The 20,896-nt window shown below is 46.1% G+C and overlaps 1 protein-coding gene across 6 annotated transcripts in view; it reads right to left on the reverse strand.

Annotated features, from left to right (window-relative positions):
* Positions 1–20,896, reverse strand: part of Amph (amphiphysin) — a 229,947-nt gene that overhangs the window by 96,684 nt on the left and 112,367 nt on the right. For all 6 annotated transcript variants that reach the window (XM_077628326.1, XM_077628325.1, XM_077628324.1 and 3 more), the window contains exons 4-6: positions 20,373–20,468; positions 9,307–9,417; positions 2,998–3,083 (exon numbers count right to left, since the gene is read on the reverse strand). In XM_077628326.1, coding sequence (XP_077484452.1) covers positions 2,998–3,083; positions 9,307–9,417; positions 20,373–20,468 — 293 coding nt within the window. The remainder of the gene's footprint in view (positions 1–2,997; positions 3,084–9,306; positions 9,418–20,372; positions 20,469–20,896) is intronic.

Genomic DNA, 20,896 nt, shown 5'->3' on the forward strand with positions numbered 1-20,896 from the left:
AAGAACCATGTTGTCAGGCAACATTGCCGATTGGGCGAGTTGGTGGGACATGATTCGAAATGACCAGCGTGGAAACAGATGAAGACAAGAGAAGAAAAAACACTGATGACAGGATGGACGCTGACTAACAACTGTTTATTTTCGAGGAAAACCCAGCACAATATATGCCAAAAAAACCTTGTGACAGTCACGGGGCCAAAGGTTACAACCTAAAGCACAGTCATCAGAAGGTGGCCGACACATGCATGAACAGGAAGGGAAGAAACTAAACATCAAAAAATAGTTTGCTGGTTATAGTGCTTTTTTTTAGGTTATCATCTATTAAAGTTTCCCGCCCCCTTTTTTCATATTTAGTTTTTTTCCTTCCTGTTCATGCATGTGTCGGCCGCCCTTTGATGACGGCTTTGATGTGTCGGCCGCCCTCGAAAATAAACAGTTGTTGTCGGCGCCCATCCTGTCATCAGTGTTTTTTCTTCTCTTGTCTTCATCTGTTAGATAGATAGATAGATAGATAGATATGTTTATTTGAGTGTGCCTCAACAGCCAAGTGGCCTAAACGAGCGCACACTAGGTCAGATACATCAAAAACACCACTTCAAAAGATTTAAAAGCAGGCACGAAAACAACAATTAGGCAAATATGTCCATGTCATTAAACGTTTTGTTATATAAGATTTGTAAACGAGTCATTGGACAGATGGCGTGCAAATCGGGATAAAATGTGTCGAAACATTTTGCAGCTTTTGCATGCGGTACACGAAAATTCAGCGACATCAGTAAGGTCCCACAGTTAATGTAACCGCGCACGACGTTTTGCAGAAACTGCATGTCACGTATGCGTCGCCTGTCGCCAAGGGTAGACATATTGAGGTCTGCCAAGAGAGAATCATAGTCGTAGAAACGACGGCGACCAATATATCTATCATAATAGATGCGTATGAACTTACGCTGGACATTTTCAATTTTCGTGCAATAGGCGACAGATACGCTATTCCAGGCTACTGACGCAAACTCAAGACGCGGTCTCACAAGGGCACAGTATAGAGTGCGTAGACATTCGTGCCGCCGAAATTTTTTTGTTAATCTAGAGATAAGACCAATATGCCTCAATGCGCGTAACACAATTGAATTTACATGCAGTCTAAAATCAAGCTTAGAATCAACAACAACACCAAGGTCTCGTACATGAGCCACGCGAGAAATCTCACCCGCCAAAAGTGTGTAATCAAACGTAACTGTGTCGCGTTTCCTAGTTAGAGACAGAACGGAAGTCTTCTTAATATTCAGTTTTAAGCGATTCATGAAACACCAATTCTCAACGTTGTTAATGTCAGCTTGCAATTGGCGGCAGTCCTCAATATCTCCAATATTACGGAATAATTTGAAATCATCTGCGAAGAGCAAAATTCTCGAGTTCTTGACATGTAACGGCAAATCATTAATAAACACTAAAAACAACAGCGGTCCTAAGTTGGAGCCCTGAGGCACTCCCGAAGATGACAGAAATTCGTTGGACACACAGCCGGAAAATCGTACCATGTTACGGCGGCTGCCAAGGTAGCTTTTGAGCCACCTGCAGTATATGGGGCAAAGTCCGTATCTTTCCATCTTCATCAGAAGTACCTCATGGGAAACCATATCGAAAGCTTTAGTCATGTCAAAGTAGACTGCATCTACCTGACCACGATTAAATACATGTGGCCCAGTATAATCAAGAAAGCTGCATAAATTCGTTTCCACAGAGCGACCTTTCAAAAAACCGTGCTGCAGAATCGAGATCTTCTGTTTGAAGTATGAGCCCATGCGTTCGCACATAATCATTTCAAAAACTTTCGCAAAAGAACAAATTAGTGACACAGGACGAAAGTTGTTTACATCACAAGCATCGCCAGACTTGAATACAGGAACAACTACTGACAACTTCCAATGACGAGGGAAAACACCAGTTCGCAACGATAAGTCCCACGCTGGTCATTTCAAATCATGTCAGGATAGAGCAGGACAACAATCACTTGATTTTCAGAGTACATTTGTTTCCTATAATTGTACCAAAACATTCAACCAGTGTGCCTAAGGCCAATATTCACTGCTCCAAACAAGCTCACAAAGACAGAAAAAAAAAAGAAAAAAATGCACTTCTTCTCTTGATGAAAAACAAAGTGACAACAATAGCTGCATCACCATGTGTCCCCAACAGAGGCTCACTCAACCTGTGCCCTGACAGCACACGATTTGGGTCTGCCCAAAGTGCTGAGTGATTTGTGTCATCATATGTTTTGTTATGCTTGCATTCATAAAGGCGACAGCCTCCCTCACTTCAAAGGAAGCCGGCCAGGAACCAATACTATACTTCATTTCACAAGCTGTTTGCTGCACTGTGAAAGGTTGAGCTGCCTTGTCCAATCACGCCCAAGGAAGACAACAAACAGTTGCTCTGTAAGCAATTATTGCACTAACTGAAAAGGTAGTCCAGGACGTTGTTCTTAAAAGTAGAGCGAGCATTTCATTCACTCATTAAATCAGCAGAGGATGTCTGAATGAACACATAACTACAGAGGCCTGCTATGAAGTGGTGCACCACTATTTGTACACATGCATGGTGTCCGCTGAGTCAGCCGAGTCTCTCCAGCGCGCAGCAGCTGGACACTAGTGTTCTTTTTCCCCCATAGATGGAGCCACCAGTAGCGGGGTGAGAGGCTCGGTGGAAGCCATTTTGCAGCGCGTGACGTTCTGATTGACTTAAATCGCCTCAGACTTCACAGCGCTGCAAACTAGTGAGTTGGAGTATAGGGCATAGTATTAAATGCAACAGCCTTGCTCTCTCCAAAGTGAAGCAAGGAGGAGGCCAGGAATGTTCCTGATGGCAGCAGACACAAATACCACAGCCACCTTTCTGTCCCTTCCCCCTGGTGCCATGTGAGCGCATGTCTGTTCACCATCTACTCTTCTGCTGTGTGTGAAAGCAGGTGATAGCAGCAGCTGCAGCCAATAGTCGTACCTGTCGTACAGGGCAGGGAGTTCTTCATGCAGTTCGTTGTTGATCACTTCATACATCTGCTTGGCCTCCTCCAACTCCTCCCGTGCCTGAGAAAGAAGGAAGAACCTTTGAATAGCCCTCTCATGAAAACAACTCAGCTTAATTCATGCCTACGTGGAAAGGCACAAAGTAAATACGAACCACTTTCCTCTAAACACTGTCACTGCCAAAGCAGTGGACAAGAACAAAAAAGCATAAAAAACCCAACTGAAAATTTTTCATTGCTTCACAACCCAAACTTAATGCCTTCACAAAAAATGAACAAATAAAAAGTTCTTCACAGCAGCATGGCCCTGCAGAAACGCAACACAGGTTGTGCCACCTATTTTCAGAGCTACAAGAGCTACCCCATTTACTTGTGCAATCTGCGCACCTTTTTTCTTTAAATTACGGCTTCAAAAAGGGAGTGCACAAATAATGCGGAGATTTCGCAAACAAGTCCTAAAAAATCTCCAAAAAGGTAATAACGCGCAATTTATAGCATATATTGTCGCTTCTATGTCGATCCCCATCCCTTACTCACGCCCCTCGCTGGCAAAAAGAAAGTTGATGACAAGGGTTCAGCTTAAGTTAAGGACAGTGCAGCGAGACATGGAAAGAGAAATGACAGGTGTAACGTTAAGACACCGGAAGTGGGCAGAGTGGGTGAGGGAACAAATGCGGGTTAATGACATCCTAGTCGAAATCAAGAGGAAGAAATGGGCTTGGGCAGGGCATGTAATGTGATGGCAAGATAACCGCTGGTCCTTAAGGGTAACGGAGTGGATTCCAAGAGAAGGCAAGTGTAGCATGGAGTGGCAAAAAGGTAGGTGGGTGGATGAGATTAAGAAGTTTGCAGGCATAGGGTGGGCACAGCAGGCAAAGGACAGGGTTAATTGCAGAAACATGAGAGAGGCCTTTGCTCTGCAGTGGGTGTAGTCAGGCTGATGATGATGGTTGCTTGGCGGGCTAGTTGGTTCATATCTAACATGTGTTGCAGCGCGAACCACAAGAAGGGACGACGACAGACAGAGTGAAAAGAGCGCTGACTTCCAACTATTTATTTTCCTGATAGGCCACGCATTTATACACATTTGAACCTTCAGCAGGAAAGGGCAGGCAAAGCAATCAGCATGAAAGGCATAGGAGATTAGGACAATCACCATCGATCCAGAAACTTCAGCTCTTTCTTGGTTAGAACAACTGATGGCATGCTTACACACCTGTCCTCTGCACGAGCAATACTGGCCGCCTCGATTATCTCCCTAACACACTGATCATTGTGTCGAGCAACGATTGTGCTTTTTTGGAACGCAGGCGCGCAAGGTTTTCTGCGGCGACGTGCAGACTCATTGCCACAATTACGACAGTGCGTGCTAACATGGCCCTGGTCACCATCATTTACATTTTTGTTGTGTTCTTTCAATCTGGTATTTATGCACCTGCCGGTTTGTCCAATGTATTCGCGTCCGCAGGACAACGGAACGCGATATACGACACCATCGTCGCAAGTGACAAACTGATTCTGGTGTCTAATCATGCACGATTTTTCCTTTTTGCTGTAGCACGGGTTAGTCTTCTTGCACAGAACTGATAGTTTGAGTGGGGCCGAAAACACAACATTAACGCCTACGCGCTTTCCAATCTTCTTCAAGTTGTGGGAAGTCTGGTGGATATACGGAATGACTGCCACTTTTTTGCGTGCATCCGGGCCTGTCACGGCATTCTTTTCAGATTGCCGGACGTTTTTCATTTTCTGGAGCAAGCCCTCGGCCACAGAAACCACAAGGGCCTTCGGGTACCCTGCGTCAGACAGGCGTCTATTTTGCAGGGCTAGACTTTCTTTGATCATATGGTCGCAGGACTTAGTCAGGGCATTTACAAAACAGTGCTTTACAACGCTGCGCTTCACAAGCTTGGAGTGGGCAGACACAGCGGGTAATAAACCTTTTTTCCCCCGTGGTTCATACCCCCAACAAACATGGTCATTGCAAAACTTTAGTCTTAGTTCCAAAAATCTAATGGAATTGTTGCTGGGCAGTTCATGCGTCAAAACTAAAGGTGCTAAGTTTCGCTTGAATGTGTCAAGCACGTCTTCGGCTGTTACATGAAAATCCGCATTGGTGTTGTCAGTTATGATTAAAAAGTCATCTACAAATCTAAAGACTTGGACAACACTTGTACCTTCGAGACATCTTTCAATCATTCTGTCATGCATGGCTAAAAACAAGTCGCTAAGGACCGGGGCAATACATGATCCAATGCATATTCCGCGTTTTTGCAGGTAAAAACCTTTGTCCCAGTTGTGGTTTACATGTTAGTGGCTTTCTAGAATTGCTTGATGTGTACCTGCGATCTACGTTTGCCACCTGGGACAAAGGTTTTTACCTGCAAAAACGCGGAATATGCATTGGATCATGTATTGCCCCGGTCCTTAGCGACTTGTTTTTAGCCATGCATGACAGAATGATTGAAAGATTTTTAATGGCCGCTGCCCTAGTGCAAGCGCTCCATCCTGCGCCACTTCCAGCTGTGTCGTCTTCATCACAATATATATATATTGTAGAGCTGCAGTAACGAAGAAGAGAAGGGGCATGCATCATCAAAGAGAAGGAGATGAAGACGACATGAAAAGAGGGAGCATTCTAAGGAGTGGCTGCATATCCCCTTTGATCCGTCACAATATACCTATACATGATTTTAGTTTTTATATCTGGGCGCCCCCATGTTTGTTGTACCCGAGCACCGCCTAATGCCGACACCATCATAGGATGATAATTTGCAGCCCGTGGGCTGCACACGAAGCAGCGTGTGATCTCTGGAAGTGTCATCCACCAGTTTTGTTCTTGCCAAGCCTAGAAATTGTGCGTGTTCGTCCTTGTGTGTGCGGTGCCATTAGCGCCTGCAACAACCAACCTAGAGCTTTGACGGAGCGAACAAGCAGCAGCAGTGAGTGCCATGCTCGCAGTTCACACGTGTAAATTTTGTCGCCTGTTGCCTGTAGGGCAAACGTGGCATTATGTTGCATCACCGAAAAATGAAAGCAAAATGTGTTGAAACTCAAGATCGGGGAGAGCAATTGAATATCTAGTTTTTCCTGGAGCATAGGTTCTCATAAACGCTTTCGCTGCCTGCTTGGACAAGGCGAGTGTGCTAGTTTAAATGCAGAGCTTATGACAAAGTGCTCCATTCGCAAATTAAATATTCTGGAGACAACAGCAAGCAATGTGACAAAAATGAATCCACGTCTGATCATTGCAATGTTTGTTTGTGGCGATATATGCGCTGAAATTGAAATTCCGTCCCTCCTGCTGCTCGAAATAGGGCTGTTCATACTACAAGTGATACCAGACAATTCACTGAAAGCAGCAAGCATTCCTGCCTACTCCACTCCTGCCAGTGCTCACTGGTTCACAAATATCAGAAAATGTGTAATTACATGGACTGATAGGCTGGTACACTAATGAAACACTACTGCTTACTGACAGACCGAATTGCTGCACCTGCGTCGAGAATTCCAACCTCAGTCCGGGAGGGGCACTGCTCAAGTCGTAGCGTTTGTTGTATCTCTGGCACAGTTATGCATCGTCTAAATGAGTGCTGCACTTTTTTACAGTGCATCCGATGTGATTTCAGTTGAATTATTTATTAAAATGCATTGCAGAGTTTACCGTCCCGTGCATGAGCTGTGTTCTTTCTTCTTACATTGCTGTGGCTGCATTTTTGCTCACCTTGCAGTTGGGTAAAAGTTCATGTCGCTGCTTCCATTCATGCCATGCTGTGCAAATTAGATTAGCATTTTTGTACTAACAGCATGTTTGTTTTTTTGAGGTGGCGATGCCCACATGCTACTGATATTCGTGAACATGTGTGGTGGCAAAACAAAGTTGTGGCCAAATTTTTCAAGACCTTACATCATGTGCTGCTGAATTAAAGCAAGTCTGTCAAAACCATCCAAAAGCTTAATATCGTAAAATCATGTGCAGAGTATAGTTCGGTAAACCGGGCACTGTGCTTCGTTCCACACCCAATATTAAGCACAGGCAGTAGGTTTGTTTCTGTCTGTATTTTCATTCACAAATTGCACTGATGCATAAGCTTGTTGTTGGCCCAAGTATATTCTGTTCACCAACTACGCCCACTGCCAATGCAACTCGCGGCCGGCAGGAAAGCGGTGAAGAAATAGACATCGCAGATACACTGAGACCTTCGCATAACACAGAGCACATACATACTTGCGGCGCTTTTTTTTTCTACTTTCGTCGACTACTGCCGCAACCAGCAATAAAACATTAATGTCCAGAGGACGTTGGCGTTCCATACAGCATTGCAGCTTTTGTTATGCAGACGCAAACACGCACTTGACTGGTGGCTAAGCAGCTGGATGTTGCTCCAAGCGCCAGATTAACAGCCCAGGGGAGGATGGCAGCAGTGAGGTGTCGCGCAAGGCACGTGTCTGAGAGTATTTGTCCCTCTCCTGTGCGCTCCTTGCCTTGCAGAATGGTGTGCACACACACACATATGTAAAAAACCCTCCAGCGGCATATGGTTGCTTTTTCTTTTGGTTTTGTAATCAGTTATCTTTAAGTCATAAAATATTTAATAATAATTTTCGTTCATCAACACCACAAGTTAATAAAAAAAATCCCCTGTGCTTCTTGGTTTCTGTGGCTGTTGGCTTATAGTATACATATATACATATCTAGATGACAAATTAGGGGTGCGCAAATTGCGCGAGTAAACACAATACTTTTCTGCCAGCAAGCAACGCACCTGAGAGGCTCAAATATGCTGTAGCGGGACGCTCTTGCAGGCTAGCTGGTTCATTTTGTCACAGGGTAGGACTGCACGAATAGGACAGGAGAGGAGACATACACAACGTGCTGTCGTTTTATTTGTGTTGTGTTGCGTTGCGTTTTATGGCACATAGGCAACCAAGGCCATCATGCGCCAAGCTCAAGGTATAAGAAAAGCTTCCGGCAAAGTTCTGTTAGTACTACCTAGTGATGACAGACGAAAGATATTTAAGAAATGGCTACAAAGAAAAGCTTTCGAGAGGGTCGGGTAACCTCAGCAGCTATCTTTGGCTGGGCAAAGATCTCGAACCAGTAAACCAACTACTGCTCCTTTCAGGTATGGAACACAAAGTCTGTCCCAAGGCTGCACATGGGCTATAAAAAAATGCCATGGCAGAGGTCTTGAGGGCAATTTCAATCACGTGGTGTTGTTTAACATGCGCTGAAATCGAAGAGCACAAGAGAGTTTCTGCATTTCACATCCATCACTTAAAATGCAGCTACATTCCACTGACAGAAAGGCTACTGCCCCAGAAAACAGAGCTCCCACGAGACCAAACAAGCAAAACACAGGCACTACTATCACTGCAAATTTTCAAAACAAACTGCGATGATGTCTGGTGCTTGTTTGTTGAGGACACCCGAAAGTAGATCGTCCACTTCCAGCCTCCAATGCACTGGATGTCATCGTCAATACTATGTGCTTGCATCCACGGGCAGGAACTCTGTTCATCACTCTACACTTCTCACTGGCAAATACTATAGCCTCTGCCAGCAAGCAAATACCAACACAGAACTCCAAGTATCCACACCACCATCAAATTAACTAAGACCAAAAGATGTACAGCCCTGTCCAGAGTGTTTCCCAAGTAGCATAACAAGCTGCTGGCCCATGGAGAGTTGGAGAAAACAAAACCTTTTTCTAGAATTCAATGTTCGACCTAAAATGTGTTGGCATTCTGCTTGTACGTACTCAGCATATAAAATAATCTCTCCCTGTTTGAGTTATTTTGCTTTCAACAAATGACCTTCAAATGAAATGACTTTCCCCATGAAATGGCAGCCATCACCTGTCTATCAACCTTCCTAGAAAAGGTTACATCCCACCTGTCATCATGAAAAATTTGCTTTGCTTTCTCATGTTAACCCCACCCCTTATGTAAAATGCCCAACAGGGGATCTTCAAGGAAATAAAAATGAAATGAAATGAAAACAGAGAAAATAGGGCTACAATGGGCACCTCAGAGTGAAAATGTGCAACAATGAGAAGGGGAAAAATATTACTTTCCAGACATGCCAGCCACCCATTTTGCATCCCATCCGTATGAGTATAGTTTGCACTGCAGGAATCTTGGCGGCCAGCTCATTTGCTTTGAAATGTGACCAGGCGGAATCTGAACAAGTGACAGTGGCACACAAACCCACCATACCACACCGCAACTCTCCTTCTCATCATGCACCAAACATTGACAAAAAGAAGAAAGCACGCCCTCACCTTGCCTAGTTTGTAGTCGTCCTTCTTTTTCGCTGAGTTCCTGAGGCTCTCCACACTGTGCCGGCTCTTGTCATAGTCGACCAGTTTCCGGCCCCTCTTGGCTATCCGACCCTGGCCGAGGTAGAAAAGCAATGGCGGCTGTGATCTACCACAAGTTCTGTGCCTCACAAGTGCTCACTCAATGCCTTAAACATACACATGATGTAGGAACTAAGGCTCCCACTCTTCCAAAAGTGTGTGATGTTTCGAAGCCTGGGAAGTCCCCTACAAATGGCCACTAACTATAGGCCAGGCTACTGCTGGGCCCTCATGAGACTCACTTCCCAATGCAGAGCACCCAGTAATGCATCCTCTATAAATCTCCAAAATGTTAAAGGCATTCACGTGCATTAGGCCTGTTTGCAGCTGAAGAGGACCACCGCCGCCGTGCACAGGTTCACCGCTCGAGGCCAGGGCATCAGCCAGCACGCCGCGCTGCGACTCTACAACGCCGCAGCGCTGGGGGCGGCACTCTACGCGCTGCCACTCGTCACGGTGCGCAAACCGTGCTGGCGAAAGTTGGAGACGCAACATCGCAAGTCCCTGCGCGTGTGCCTCGGCCTGCCCAAGAACTCTCAGAGCGCCGCAACGCTGGCCGAGGCAGGAGCTTGGCCGCTCCAGCTCCAAGCAACGCGCAGGGCACTGCATCACATCGACCGCGCACCGGACGGCGCCTCGCTTCTGCAGCGTCTGCGCTCGCATCCCCACTCAAGAATGGGCGCGGCGCTGCAGGAGTACGAGCGCCTAACTGATGCCGCCCCCCCCTACGGACCCTGCCCGCCCTGGCCAGCTGCCTCGGAGATACAGCGAGACATCGTCGGCATCGTGGGAAAGTGGAGCACACCCCTCTGCGCTGTGCAGCAGCTGACCAGAGCCATCATACACGAGGAACTCCGGGACTACCTCCTCGTGTATACAGACGGCTCAGTGGTCAGAGACAGCTGCTCCCTCGCAGCGGCGGCCACCATTCCCGCCCTGCGGCTGCACAGCCAGACGCACGCAGCATTCCTGGGCTCGTCCACCACCGCAGAACTGCTCGGACTGCAGCTCGGGGTGGACCTGTTGCTCACAATCTCCCCCCCGCCACCCAGGAGTGCTCTGCTGTGTGACTCCCGCTCCGCCCTCACCCGCCTGCAGTGCAACGGCCGTGGCACACCACTCGTGCGAGCCATCCGCTCCGGCATCGCGCGGCTCGCGCAACAAGGATGCGTTGTGCGGCCCCAGTGGGTGCCAGGCCACTGCGGCATTGCGGGCAACGAAGAGGCCGACAGTCTCGCGACCGCCGCACACCAGCTGCCAGCCAGTGACCACCCCCTCTCGCTGGAGGATGTGCGTGCAGTGATCCAGGAACATCTCCGACAGCAGCACCCGGACCCGCGCATCGCCGGAGGTGAGCGCATACCCAGCCTCAACGGCTGCCGTGCCCTTTCGCGGCAGCAACACGCAATGATCCTCCGCGCGCGCGTTGGTTGCGTGTGGCCCGGGGTACGACGACGGGTGCGACACGGAATCGCGACGAGTGATGTGTGTGATGGATGCGGTGCAGTGGAGACAATGAAGCACCTACTCCTACGCTGCACCGCGTTCGCTGACGCTCGTCGCGATATGCTCGCGGCCTACAGAGCGCTGGGCATCTTCCCGGACTCGCTCGAGATGCTCCTGTGGCCGCAAGGCAGTGCGCGCACCCGCGAGCGAACCTTGGTGAGCCTGTGTGTATTTCTCGAACAGGCGGGCTTGACGTCCCGCCTGTTCTGCGCCAGGTAGTACAGTGCTGTGACTGAACGCTTCGTGTGTGCTACCTCGGACGCTCTAACAGCTGGGCGCCCCACACCAGCTGTTGTGTGCAAAGTGCGGCGCGCGTGTGACCATTGACTGCCAAGTTTCCCGTCATCAGCACACGCGCGCCGTGAAGACAACTGACTTTTTGACTCTTTGTGTAAATAATGCATATAGTATATTTATTTTGCATTTATAGTGTTCACTTTTAATGTTTTTATGCAGTGTATATTTATTTTATGTAGTGTACTATTTACCTCCCCCCATGTCTTTCCTCTGTCCCCTCACCTCTTTTATTTCATTTCTCCCACCTGCCTGCTATCCTTTCTTTCAGTTGCCCCAGCTCAGGTGCCGTGCACGTGATGGCAGATGCCGGGGCTAGCAAAAATCTTTTACCTTCCTTTTATGTTATTTTAAATAAACCACTACTACCACTACGTGCAGATAACATCAGGTCATTGCTGTGCTATTTTGAGGGCAAAATGTGAATTCCACACTGAGGTCATGTTCCAGTGTGACAGCAGTGCTGTCACTATCACTCCTCCTATTCAACAATGCCATCACTCGGCTAGCTAAGCTACTGAAAACATCCTGGACCTCCACCCCACAATATATGCCGAGGATATTGCACTCTCGTCTGGCACTGGAGCATGTACAGGGATACCTTACAAAACAGCAACATGCACATAATCAATTGGCCTCACCTAGCTGCGAACCCCCACATTTCAGCTACTTACAATCAAACCAACTATCCACACCCCTCCCCCTACCATACAAATAACCCTTGACAACACACCCACACATACAAAACAAATGGTGGCAGATTTGCGTAGTTAGGCCAAATGCAAATTTGGTTCGCTAGCAGGTCTATTTTCACCTCAGTTTCGGTGTTCAGATCCACTGCGTTCATGGATGGCAGTTGTTTGGGTAGCGATAAAGGGTTAAGGTCCACAAAAGTGGAACTGGTCATTCTCTCCATTCATAGATCCCTGGGAGTCTTCCTACTACTCATGGCACAGTGGTGCACCAGTGAAGTGATGCACCACTGCCCTTCTATGGCCGGCATCTGTGGGACTTGGGTTGCTTCGGTTGTGCTACGGCCCAGGTTGCTCTCCCCGAGCTGCCTCTCCCAACTGAGCTGCTGCATGACATGGTGTGCGTGTTTACAGACTGACACAACACATGCTTGACAACATAACAAAGGTTCACTGACTTTTTGTCTAGGGACCAGTTTTCTTCACAGTCCTAAGTGATTATTTCAGACAAGTATTCATAAGGGTTGGAAAAGTCGGAGGCTGTGCCTCCCCTTTTATTGGTCCTCTCATAAAAAAAATACAAAAACAGACATAAATGAAAGAGAGAGGGATCCGGGACCAGCAATGATTTGTGCTTTACCAGACTTAAAGCCAATACAAAAAAAGAAAAGAAAAGGAGCTAAATGCTAAAAAAAAAACTTGATTTAAAGAAAAAAGCAGGGAGTAAAAACAAAACAAAAAAGTGAAAACCCAAAGTCACAGAACAGTCAGAGGCACAGACAGGAAGCCACAGACAGAGACATAGGCACAGCACAGTGAAGGTCACTGTTACAGTCAGGCAGTCAAAGTGCAGTGAATATGTACAACACAATGAAAAGTAGGGAAGTACCTAAATAAAAAAACAAACAAGAAAAACTGCACTCACTGTCCCAATCAGGCAAAACGCAGTGGGCAGACCACAACGAGAGGCACCCAAGCCCTACAAAGGAGCATAGAGCCCTCCTCCTTGTGCAAAGGTGATGACACAGTAGGAGATAATATTATGGTACAAGGCCATTCTCTCTCTAGCCGATTGGAGATTCGAATCACCCACCGCCCGGCCGACGAATTTTCAAGCATATTGGTTTGCTTTTTCATTTCCCTGTCTGTTTGATTGAGCTGGAACCCATAGCAGTTTAACTGATCATAGATATGTGTTCCGATAGCCTATGTTGGCTTTTTCTGACACAAATCTACCTGTCAGTGTTGAGGAAAGTCTTTCGTACTGGGAGGCTAAGTGAGCTTCGATTAGTTTTTGAATCGTGTTGTGCATTCCCAGCTGCAGCAGTTTTTCTGTCCTAGTGTAGTGGGGAAGGCTTAATGTCACTTTATAGGCTTTTCGGACTACCGTGCTTATTTTCTCTACTTTCTTGGTTTTGAGCGGCAAGTAAGGAGTCGAGTAAATGATTCTTCTTAACACGAATGCCTGCCTGTATGAGTCTTCCAGCGCTATACTCTTTGATTCTCATTTTTTGATTCTATAATCTTCTGATTAAGAGCGATATTTGATTTACGGAGGATTTGAGGTTGTCAAGGGTGATGTGGCGTTTCCCATCTCCTTGGATGATCATCCCCAAGATTCTGACATGTTTAATTTCTGGAACCACTTGGGAATCGATCGTAATTCTCATTGGGGTTCCCATTTTCTTGCTTATGGTGGGTCGAAGCATGAGCAATTGTCACTTGAGACGAACAACTGAGGCCAATTTTGTAAGCTTCCTCTACCAATATGTCAGTGGCTTCTTGGAGATTTTCTTCTATTGTGCCTTCGTTACCTGTGGTGGTCCAAAGTACGATATCATCTGCGTACAATGAGTGTTCCACATCGGGTAGTTGTGTTAGTTTCCTGGCTAAAGGAATGAGTAGAGTGGGTGAGGGAACCAACGCGTGTTAATGACATCCTTGTCGAAATCAAGAGAAAGAAATGGGCTTGGGCAGGGCATGTAATGCGATGGCAAGATAACCGCTGGTCCTTAAGGGTAACGGAGTGGATTCCAAGAGAAAGTAAGCGTAGCAGGGGGCAGCAGATAGGTGGGCGGATGAAATTAAGAAGTTTGCAGGCGAAGGGTGGATGCAGCTGGCAAAGGACAGGGTTAATTGTAGAGACATGGGAGAGGCCTTTGCCCTGCAATGGGTGTAGTGAGGCTGACGATGATGATGATGATACTGAACAGGAGTGGTCACAACAACGCTCCTTGAGGGGTTCCCTTGTTGCCGAGATTTATGGTGTCTGATCTGAGAAATCCAATCTGAATCTCAGCCATGCACTGTTGCAAGAAGAGTTTTAACATAACTGAAGGTCCTCTGGCCCACATTGAGGTCCGACAGAGAGTTAAGTATAGAGTCGTGTTTAATGTTATCGAAATATTTATTGAAGTCTAGTGCAAGTTGTGATGCAGTCCTTTGCTGATGGCGAGAGTCAAAAACCTTTTTGTATAGTCTGAGCGAAGTGTTCTGAGTAAACAGTTCAGTGTCAGCGCTTGTCCTGTGTTTTTTACCCTTGAAGTCCCCGTCTTCAGCGCTGTTACTTAAAAAAAAAGAAGTGGTCTGAAGCTTAGCATAGTATTTGAGTATAGGCTGTACTTATCCATGTACTTCTGTACCATGTTTACAGCTACATGTTCCATGAGCTTACCAATGGAGGAGGTAAGAGATATGGGTCTTAGGTTTTTGATTGCCAAATTCTTGCCTGGTTCAGGTATGAATGTGATTTTAGCGTGTTCCGCCTGCAGTGAAGTTTTGCCTGAACCCTAGCATTGGTTTAGGTATTCCATCACGGCTTGGATGGAGTCATCGTCTAAATTTCTAAGTTTTCTTTGCAAAGCCAACCTTTCCTGGGGCCGAGGTTGTGCGTAATTTGTTCATTGCGAAGCAGACTTCAGTCATGCTCATATCGGATTCTAATGCCCAGTTTTCTTGTCCTGTGCAAGACGGGAGAAGAATTTGTGTATCAAAATATGTGTCATTTCACAGGTCTAAAAGTTCTTCACTGCTCTGTGGGGGTAAGCAAAGTACTCTTGTGTTTCTGCGCTTTGTTGAGTTGGAGTCACGCAAGTGTCTCAGGAGGTTCCATGTGCTTTTAAGCTCAAGGCTTCCATTCGTTTGATCACACATTTGATTCCACTGCTGTTGTGTGAGTTATAGAGCACTGATGAATTTGACAACGCAGAGTCTCAATCTCCTGTTGCGTTTCTGTTTTAATCAACACTTCTCTAACGATGTCCTAGCCTCCCACATGTGTAGTATTTTGTAGCCCACAGAGTTTGTGCTTAGAGGTTGAACATCTAGAACTTGAGTGCTGTGTTCTACATCATCTAGGTCTTGAGTACTGTACTTTACATCGTTCTGTAAGGACCGCTCCCAGCTGTCTATGTCTGTTATTGACTATGGAATATTTTCATCCCCTTTTTTTTTAAAATTTGTCCCAGTCTGTTATCCTGACTGGTCTGTGCGTGCGTCTGATGTGTTGCATGGTAATTCTGGATTTAATGATGTGATGGTCCCTTCCTAGACCATTGTAGATCTGGGATATTATTGATGCCCAATGTCAAGTAGGGGCATGTGTTGTTCAGTTCCAGACTCTAGTTGAGTAGTCTCCATCAGTACCGATGGTTATGTTATTCAGTTGACAATATTTTACCAATTTCCTTCCCTTGACTTGCATGCACTTACATGAACAAGTTAAACGTTAAAGTCTCCTGTAATAAAGAGGGAGTGTTGCTCTGCCATGTGTTTTGGTTTGGAAATCACTTCTAGTGTGGGTGGATATTTTGCTCAGGGGTTGCTAGAGAGGTTAAGTACATATAGAGAAGTAGGAGGCCGTAGTTCAATAAAGGTATACTCCATGTCGATGTCTCTCACAGAACGTGTTGCAGGAAAGTGCAGTTTCTGTGTAACATAAGGTTTATCATTCTTGGGAGGGACTGCCATTTTGTAACCTGGCATTTTAAGCCTCCCCCACAGTTCCTGAATAGCTGTTTTGCAGGCCCCGTTTTGTCACAAAACACCGTGCAGTTATTTGTACTTGACTGTCTTCTGCCATAGCAGTGATATTTGTGAGCTGTAGGGTTTAGATTTCTTGTGTTGATCTGATTAAGTTTTTGATACATTAGGTCCACTGCGCTTTTCGTGCTTAGTATGTGACCTTCCACGCTAAACATTTGATGCTCTAGAGATTCTCATATATATGTTTAAAATTTTAAAACGCTCATCTGAGTTTGACAAAAGCATCAAATTTTGCTGTCTCTACATGCATAGGATCTCACTTGTTTAGAGCCTTCTTGCTAGGAGGGAGTGCTTTAGTCGATTTCGTTTCCATATTGGCAGGATCTGTGTTAGATTTGAATTAGTCTCTCGAGGTAGGCTGGTTTGGTCGATCAGTTTTGGTTTCTTTAGATTCTAACATGGCCATAATTTTGGCTATCTGTTGTTTATGGGCTTAGTTTTCATTCATTAATTTGATTTTGGCATTTTTGATGGTTGTGCAACTCTCCACTACCCTACTGCAGTTGGGAGACTTTGTTGGGCCAGCTCATGTGTTTGGGTCCCTGTGGGAGGATCTTCCTCTGCTCTGGGAGCAGCTTCCTCCGTCACTGCTAGAGGATCTGCTGCTGCGGTCGTGGTAAGGTCTCTTCTCTTATCTGCTTTGGATTTGGATCTTGACTGATGAGTGAAGGTGGTGTTGTTGGCTTCACCCCGCGCTTTATCGCTGCTGTGGTAGGTTTTCTCGGTCTTTTCAGATCTGTGCTTCAGATCTGGGTACAGTGTTACCTGCCACAGACAATGCACTTGGAGCTACAGGCAAGATCTTTGGTGCACTTTCCACGGCAGTCGAAGCAGAGATCTTGAAAAGGCTCTGAGCAGACGCCTTTCCCGTGCCCAACTTTCCAGCTGTTGAGGCAGGTTTTGACTTTTGAAACAAACAAAAAGATGTAATGAAGAATTCCGCAGCATCGCAGGATCTTCGGGAGGTTTTCAGATGAAAAGTGGATCAAAACTCAGCTGGATGTTCAACCAAGCGATCTCGCTTGGATGAACGGTAGGAATCTTTATGCGAGGTAGTCATGATTTTCTCTTGGGTTTCACCCGTGTAGGCTTCGTAGCCTATTTCCTGGATGGCGCATTCATCTTGTAATCCTTGCCACGTAGGCAGATTTGCTTGGTAAAGATGCAGCGAAGCGCGCTCTTGACTGGGGTTGAGATTGTAAACATGTTGTTCTGAGAGTTGGCGCGAGCTAGGTTGGTCTCGGTGTGGTGGATGGAGGGAAGAAGATGGCTGCTGAGCGGAGCTCTTATTCGTTAAAATCGGCAATCCGGAATCCACCGCCCGGCTGGAGGATGATTTTATAGTCATTTTCCAGTAAGTGAGGTAAGGGTTTCCCCCTGATGAGTGAGAATGTTAAAGCCTTTCTTCATGCCAGCAATACTGTTCGTGACTGGGGTATGCATGACTGCCGGACGCAGCCGTGTTAGTTCTGGCGTGGCTGCCAACCACGTTGCTGTTAAAGGGGGCTTGAACGTACAAAGAAAATTTGCCTTGGTTGAGGTTGTCTTTGATGGAAACAATATACTTGTTCCCAACTGGGGTGTCACGACTGCCGGACGCAGCCGTGTTAGGTCTGGCGTGGCTGCCAACCACGCTGCTGTTAAGAGGGGCTTCAATGTACGAAGAAAACTTGCCTTGGGTGAGGTTGTCTTGATGGAAACAATATAGCAAGCTGATAGAGGCATATATCATCAGAAAAAGTAGTAGCGAATGTTTGGTTTGTTTTATAGAGTTTAACATCCCAAAATGATTCAAGCCAAGCTATAAGGAAAGTCGTAGTGGAGGGCTCTGGATAATTTTTACCACCTTGGGGTTCTTTACCGAGCATAGAAATTGCAATGTACATGGGTCGCTATAATTTCGCCTCCATCGAAATGCGACCGCTATGGTCGGGATCAAACCCAGGTCTTTCAGGTCAGCAGCCGAGAACCATAACTACTGTGTTACTGTGGAAGCTTAGTAGCCAATGAGGGAGCCAGCCATCTGTAGTCGACAATGAGGAGCAATTTGTGGATGCTATGTAACCTGTAACAGCCCGTTACTTTGGGTGCTGTCTTTAGCTCGTCTGTTTTCTTTTTTCATTAGGTGCAGTTTAAACATTGTGTGATTTTCATATTAATATTTAGTCCACATGTGTCTTCGTCCTGAGTCTGTTTACGAGAACCATTTTTTCTGTACTGCATGTTCATCAACTAGTGCAACTTCAACTATACTGATCCATGAGCTCAACTGGCAGCACACACTGGAGCAGCGATTGTGCAAATCCAGACGGCAGTTCAGAAGAGCGTGCTGTCGGGAAAGTTGTCTTTGCATGATATAAATGAAGTGGGCGCAAAACTTAGATGAGGACCGAGAAGTAACACATACGACAACTGATAAGTGCTTGTCAGTCGTCGTATGTGTTTCCTCTCGGTCCTTGCGTAAGTTTTGCGCCCACTTCACTAATACCGGACGGCAGCCTCTGCGTGCCGGCACTATCACCGGATAACGCGAAAGTGGCAGCAACAAAAGTTTAGCAAAGCCATAAACTTCCCATGCAAGTTCAAAGATGAGTGACGCACTCTCCCGAATGCAAAAAGAAAAACTCGCATGATTGCCAATTGGCTACGGTCTCCCTCTCATACCCCCACAAGGTTCGTCCCACCCATGTCTGCATTAAAATGATGAAGTGGCAAAGCAAGCTGGTTCTAAAGTGAACTGTGCCATGGATTCAGTCCCTGGACACTGGTGCCACCCAAGGAGCAGCAACCCTTGGAAGCACAGACACCACAGAGGCAGAATGCCTGACCATATCCATGGCTGTAGTACGCATCTGCACCCTGCTCACAGGTCACACGGCCTTCTGTGCAGAGTCCCTTCATCTTCAGTCCATGTACTAGTATATAGACTACCACAGCGACAAATCACCATTAAATATGAGACCCCAAGCATAAGGGCATCACTGGAAATGAGCATGTTCATGCGTTTGCCTACAAACTTAGCGTCCAAGCGACGGTGGATGGCCTCCCCAACCCACAACCATAAGCTCACATCTCAAATGAGGGATCTTAATACACCATTACAAACAAAACTGCATCATATACCCTTCTTGCCCCTCCATATTTGAACCCTTGCAAAGCACCCAGTGGAGACAGCTACCTTCAAACTAACTCATTCCCATGCTCGCCCACTGTATCACCTGTGGAGCCACACCCCAACCTCCTCTGATGGAGAGGAAGGCCCCAGAGTCTCTTTCTGCCTTTCCTCTGTCCACCACTCGGACAAACATCACATGACAAGCCTGCACTGCCCTCGTGGGAGAAGAAGGCCAATGGGATTTATTTATTCATCATTTATTTTACAATACTGCCACTCTAAGCCGAGAGCCTAGCAGAAGGGCATGAACAATGATTTCTTGTTTTTGTACAAGTATACGTGTGGGTGACACAAATAATGGAGAAACAACACAAGTCATCAAAATACAAGCGATAAGGTAATACAAAATTACAATAGAAAACAATGTAGAATATAATGAACCACAGCGGTGCACGCCATAGACATACGCAAAAATTAGAAATTTTAAAGAAGCAACTGTATTTCAATTCTACTTACTGTGAGTGCTACTTAAAAGAGAATCAGGAACAAACATTAGAAGACCTTAATAATCTTTTGTGATGAGCTCTAACTGTGAAACGAACCTGGATAATGAATTTGTCACTGTTAATGATGAGCCAAGTTCATTCCATTCCCTGATTCTGCGAGGAAAAAATGAGTACCTGAATGTGTCGATAGAAAAAGAATACTCAGTTCGCGTGTGGTCGTGTTGATGCCATGTTTTTCTAGTTTTCCTTGTATCAAATGTACTGGGTGGTATCCATTTTAAATTGACGATGCAGAATTTGAAAAATGAACTTTAGTCGACCTTGTTTTGCTCTTGTCGATAGTGTGTTAAGGCCTGAGCAGGCTAAGAGATGTTTCACATAGTGCTTGTCCATGCTGCTACTGCGAGAGAAAACCCGACAGCCCGATGCTTCAGCACGCACTTGGTGGCGCACAACCACCCATGAGGAGCCCTGTTTTTAAGAACTAGTAACTGTGCACCCACACAAAAGTGACATTGTGGAGTATATAAGGTAGTAGTTCCCGGAGTATATAAGGCAGTAGTTCCCCCCAAAGGCCCTTCTTTTCAGTGTCACTTAAGGAGCCCACATTGGACAGGTAAAGCGTTTAGCAACAAGCTTGTGACACATCCAAAGCAGCCCCAGCCCCGTTAGAACTGCAGGGAAAAGGCCATGTCCGGTAAGCCAGATGTGCGACTGCTTCAGCAAAATGAAGGCGGCGCTCATCACAGCCCTTGAAAAGCACCGGCACGCAGTTCCAACGATTATGCGGCTCAGGATCAGCAGCAGGGCTCGAAATGTATGGCCACTCACCCTGACATCGGCAAACTGGTTGATGTAGCTGTTGAGTGGAATCATCACTTGGTCATTCATCTTCCGGTGGTAGTCATCCCAGAGAAGTTCCAGAGTCTGGATTGGAATTGTTCAAGATATATTTTGGCCCTTTTTCCTTTCTGATCATGCATTGTCTGCTATTCTTTACCTCGCCTCGGTACACTTTTTATTTGTTTACTTATTCATCAAGTTGCCCACAGCGCCAAAGGATTTACAGTGGGAGGTATGCACAATAACAAATAAAGAAGTCATGAGAACTTTGTCCCCAGGCAGAGTTAAATTTATACAGCACAAGGAACAACAGAAAAAAAAAAGCCAGGATATTTAGACATGCACTTTCAAAACACCAAAAAAAGCATAGTATTGTAACACACACAAAACCACTCAGCATATTCTATTCCCTACTAGTGTTTGGAAAAAACAACATTCTGGGATCCCTGAGTTGTCATCTTCACGTAAGATTTCTGCCATCATTTTTGCCCGCTCGCATCCACACTAAGAAT

Source organism: Amblyomma americanum, chromosome 6 (genome assembly GCF_052857255.1).
Source record: "Amblyomma americanum isolate KBUSLIRL-KWMA chromosome 6, ASM5285725v1, whole genome shotgun sequence".
Taxonomy (NCBI): domain Eukaryota; kingdom Metazoa; phylum Arthropoda; class Arachnida; order Ixodida; family Ixodidae; genus Amblyomma; species Amblyomma americanum.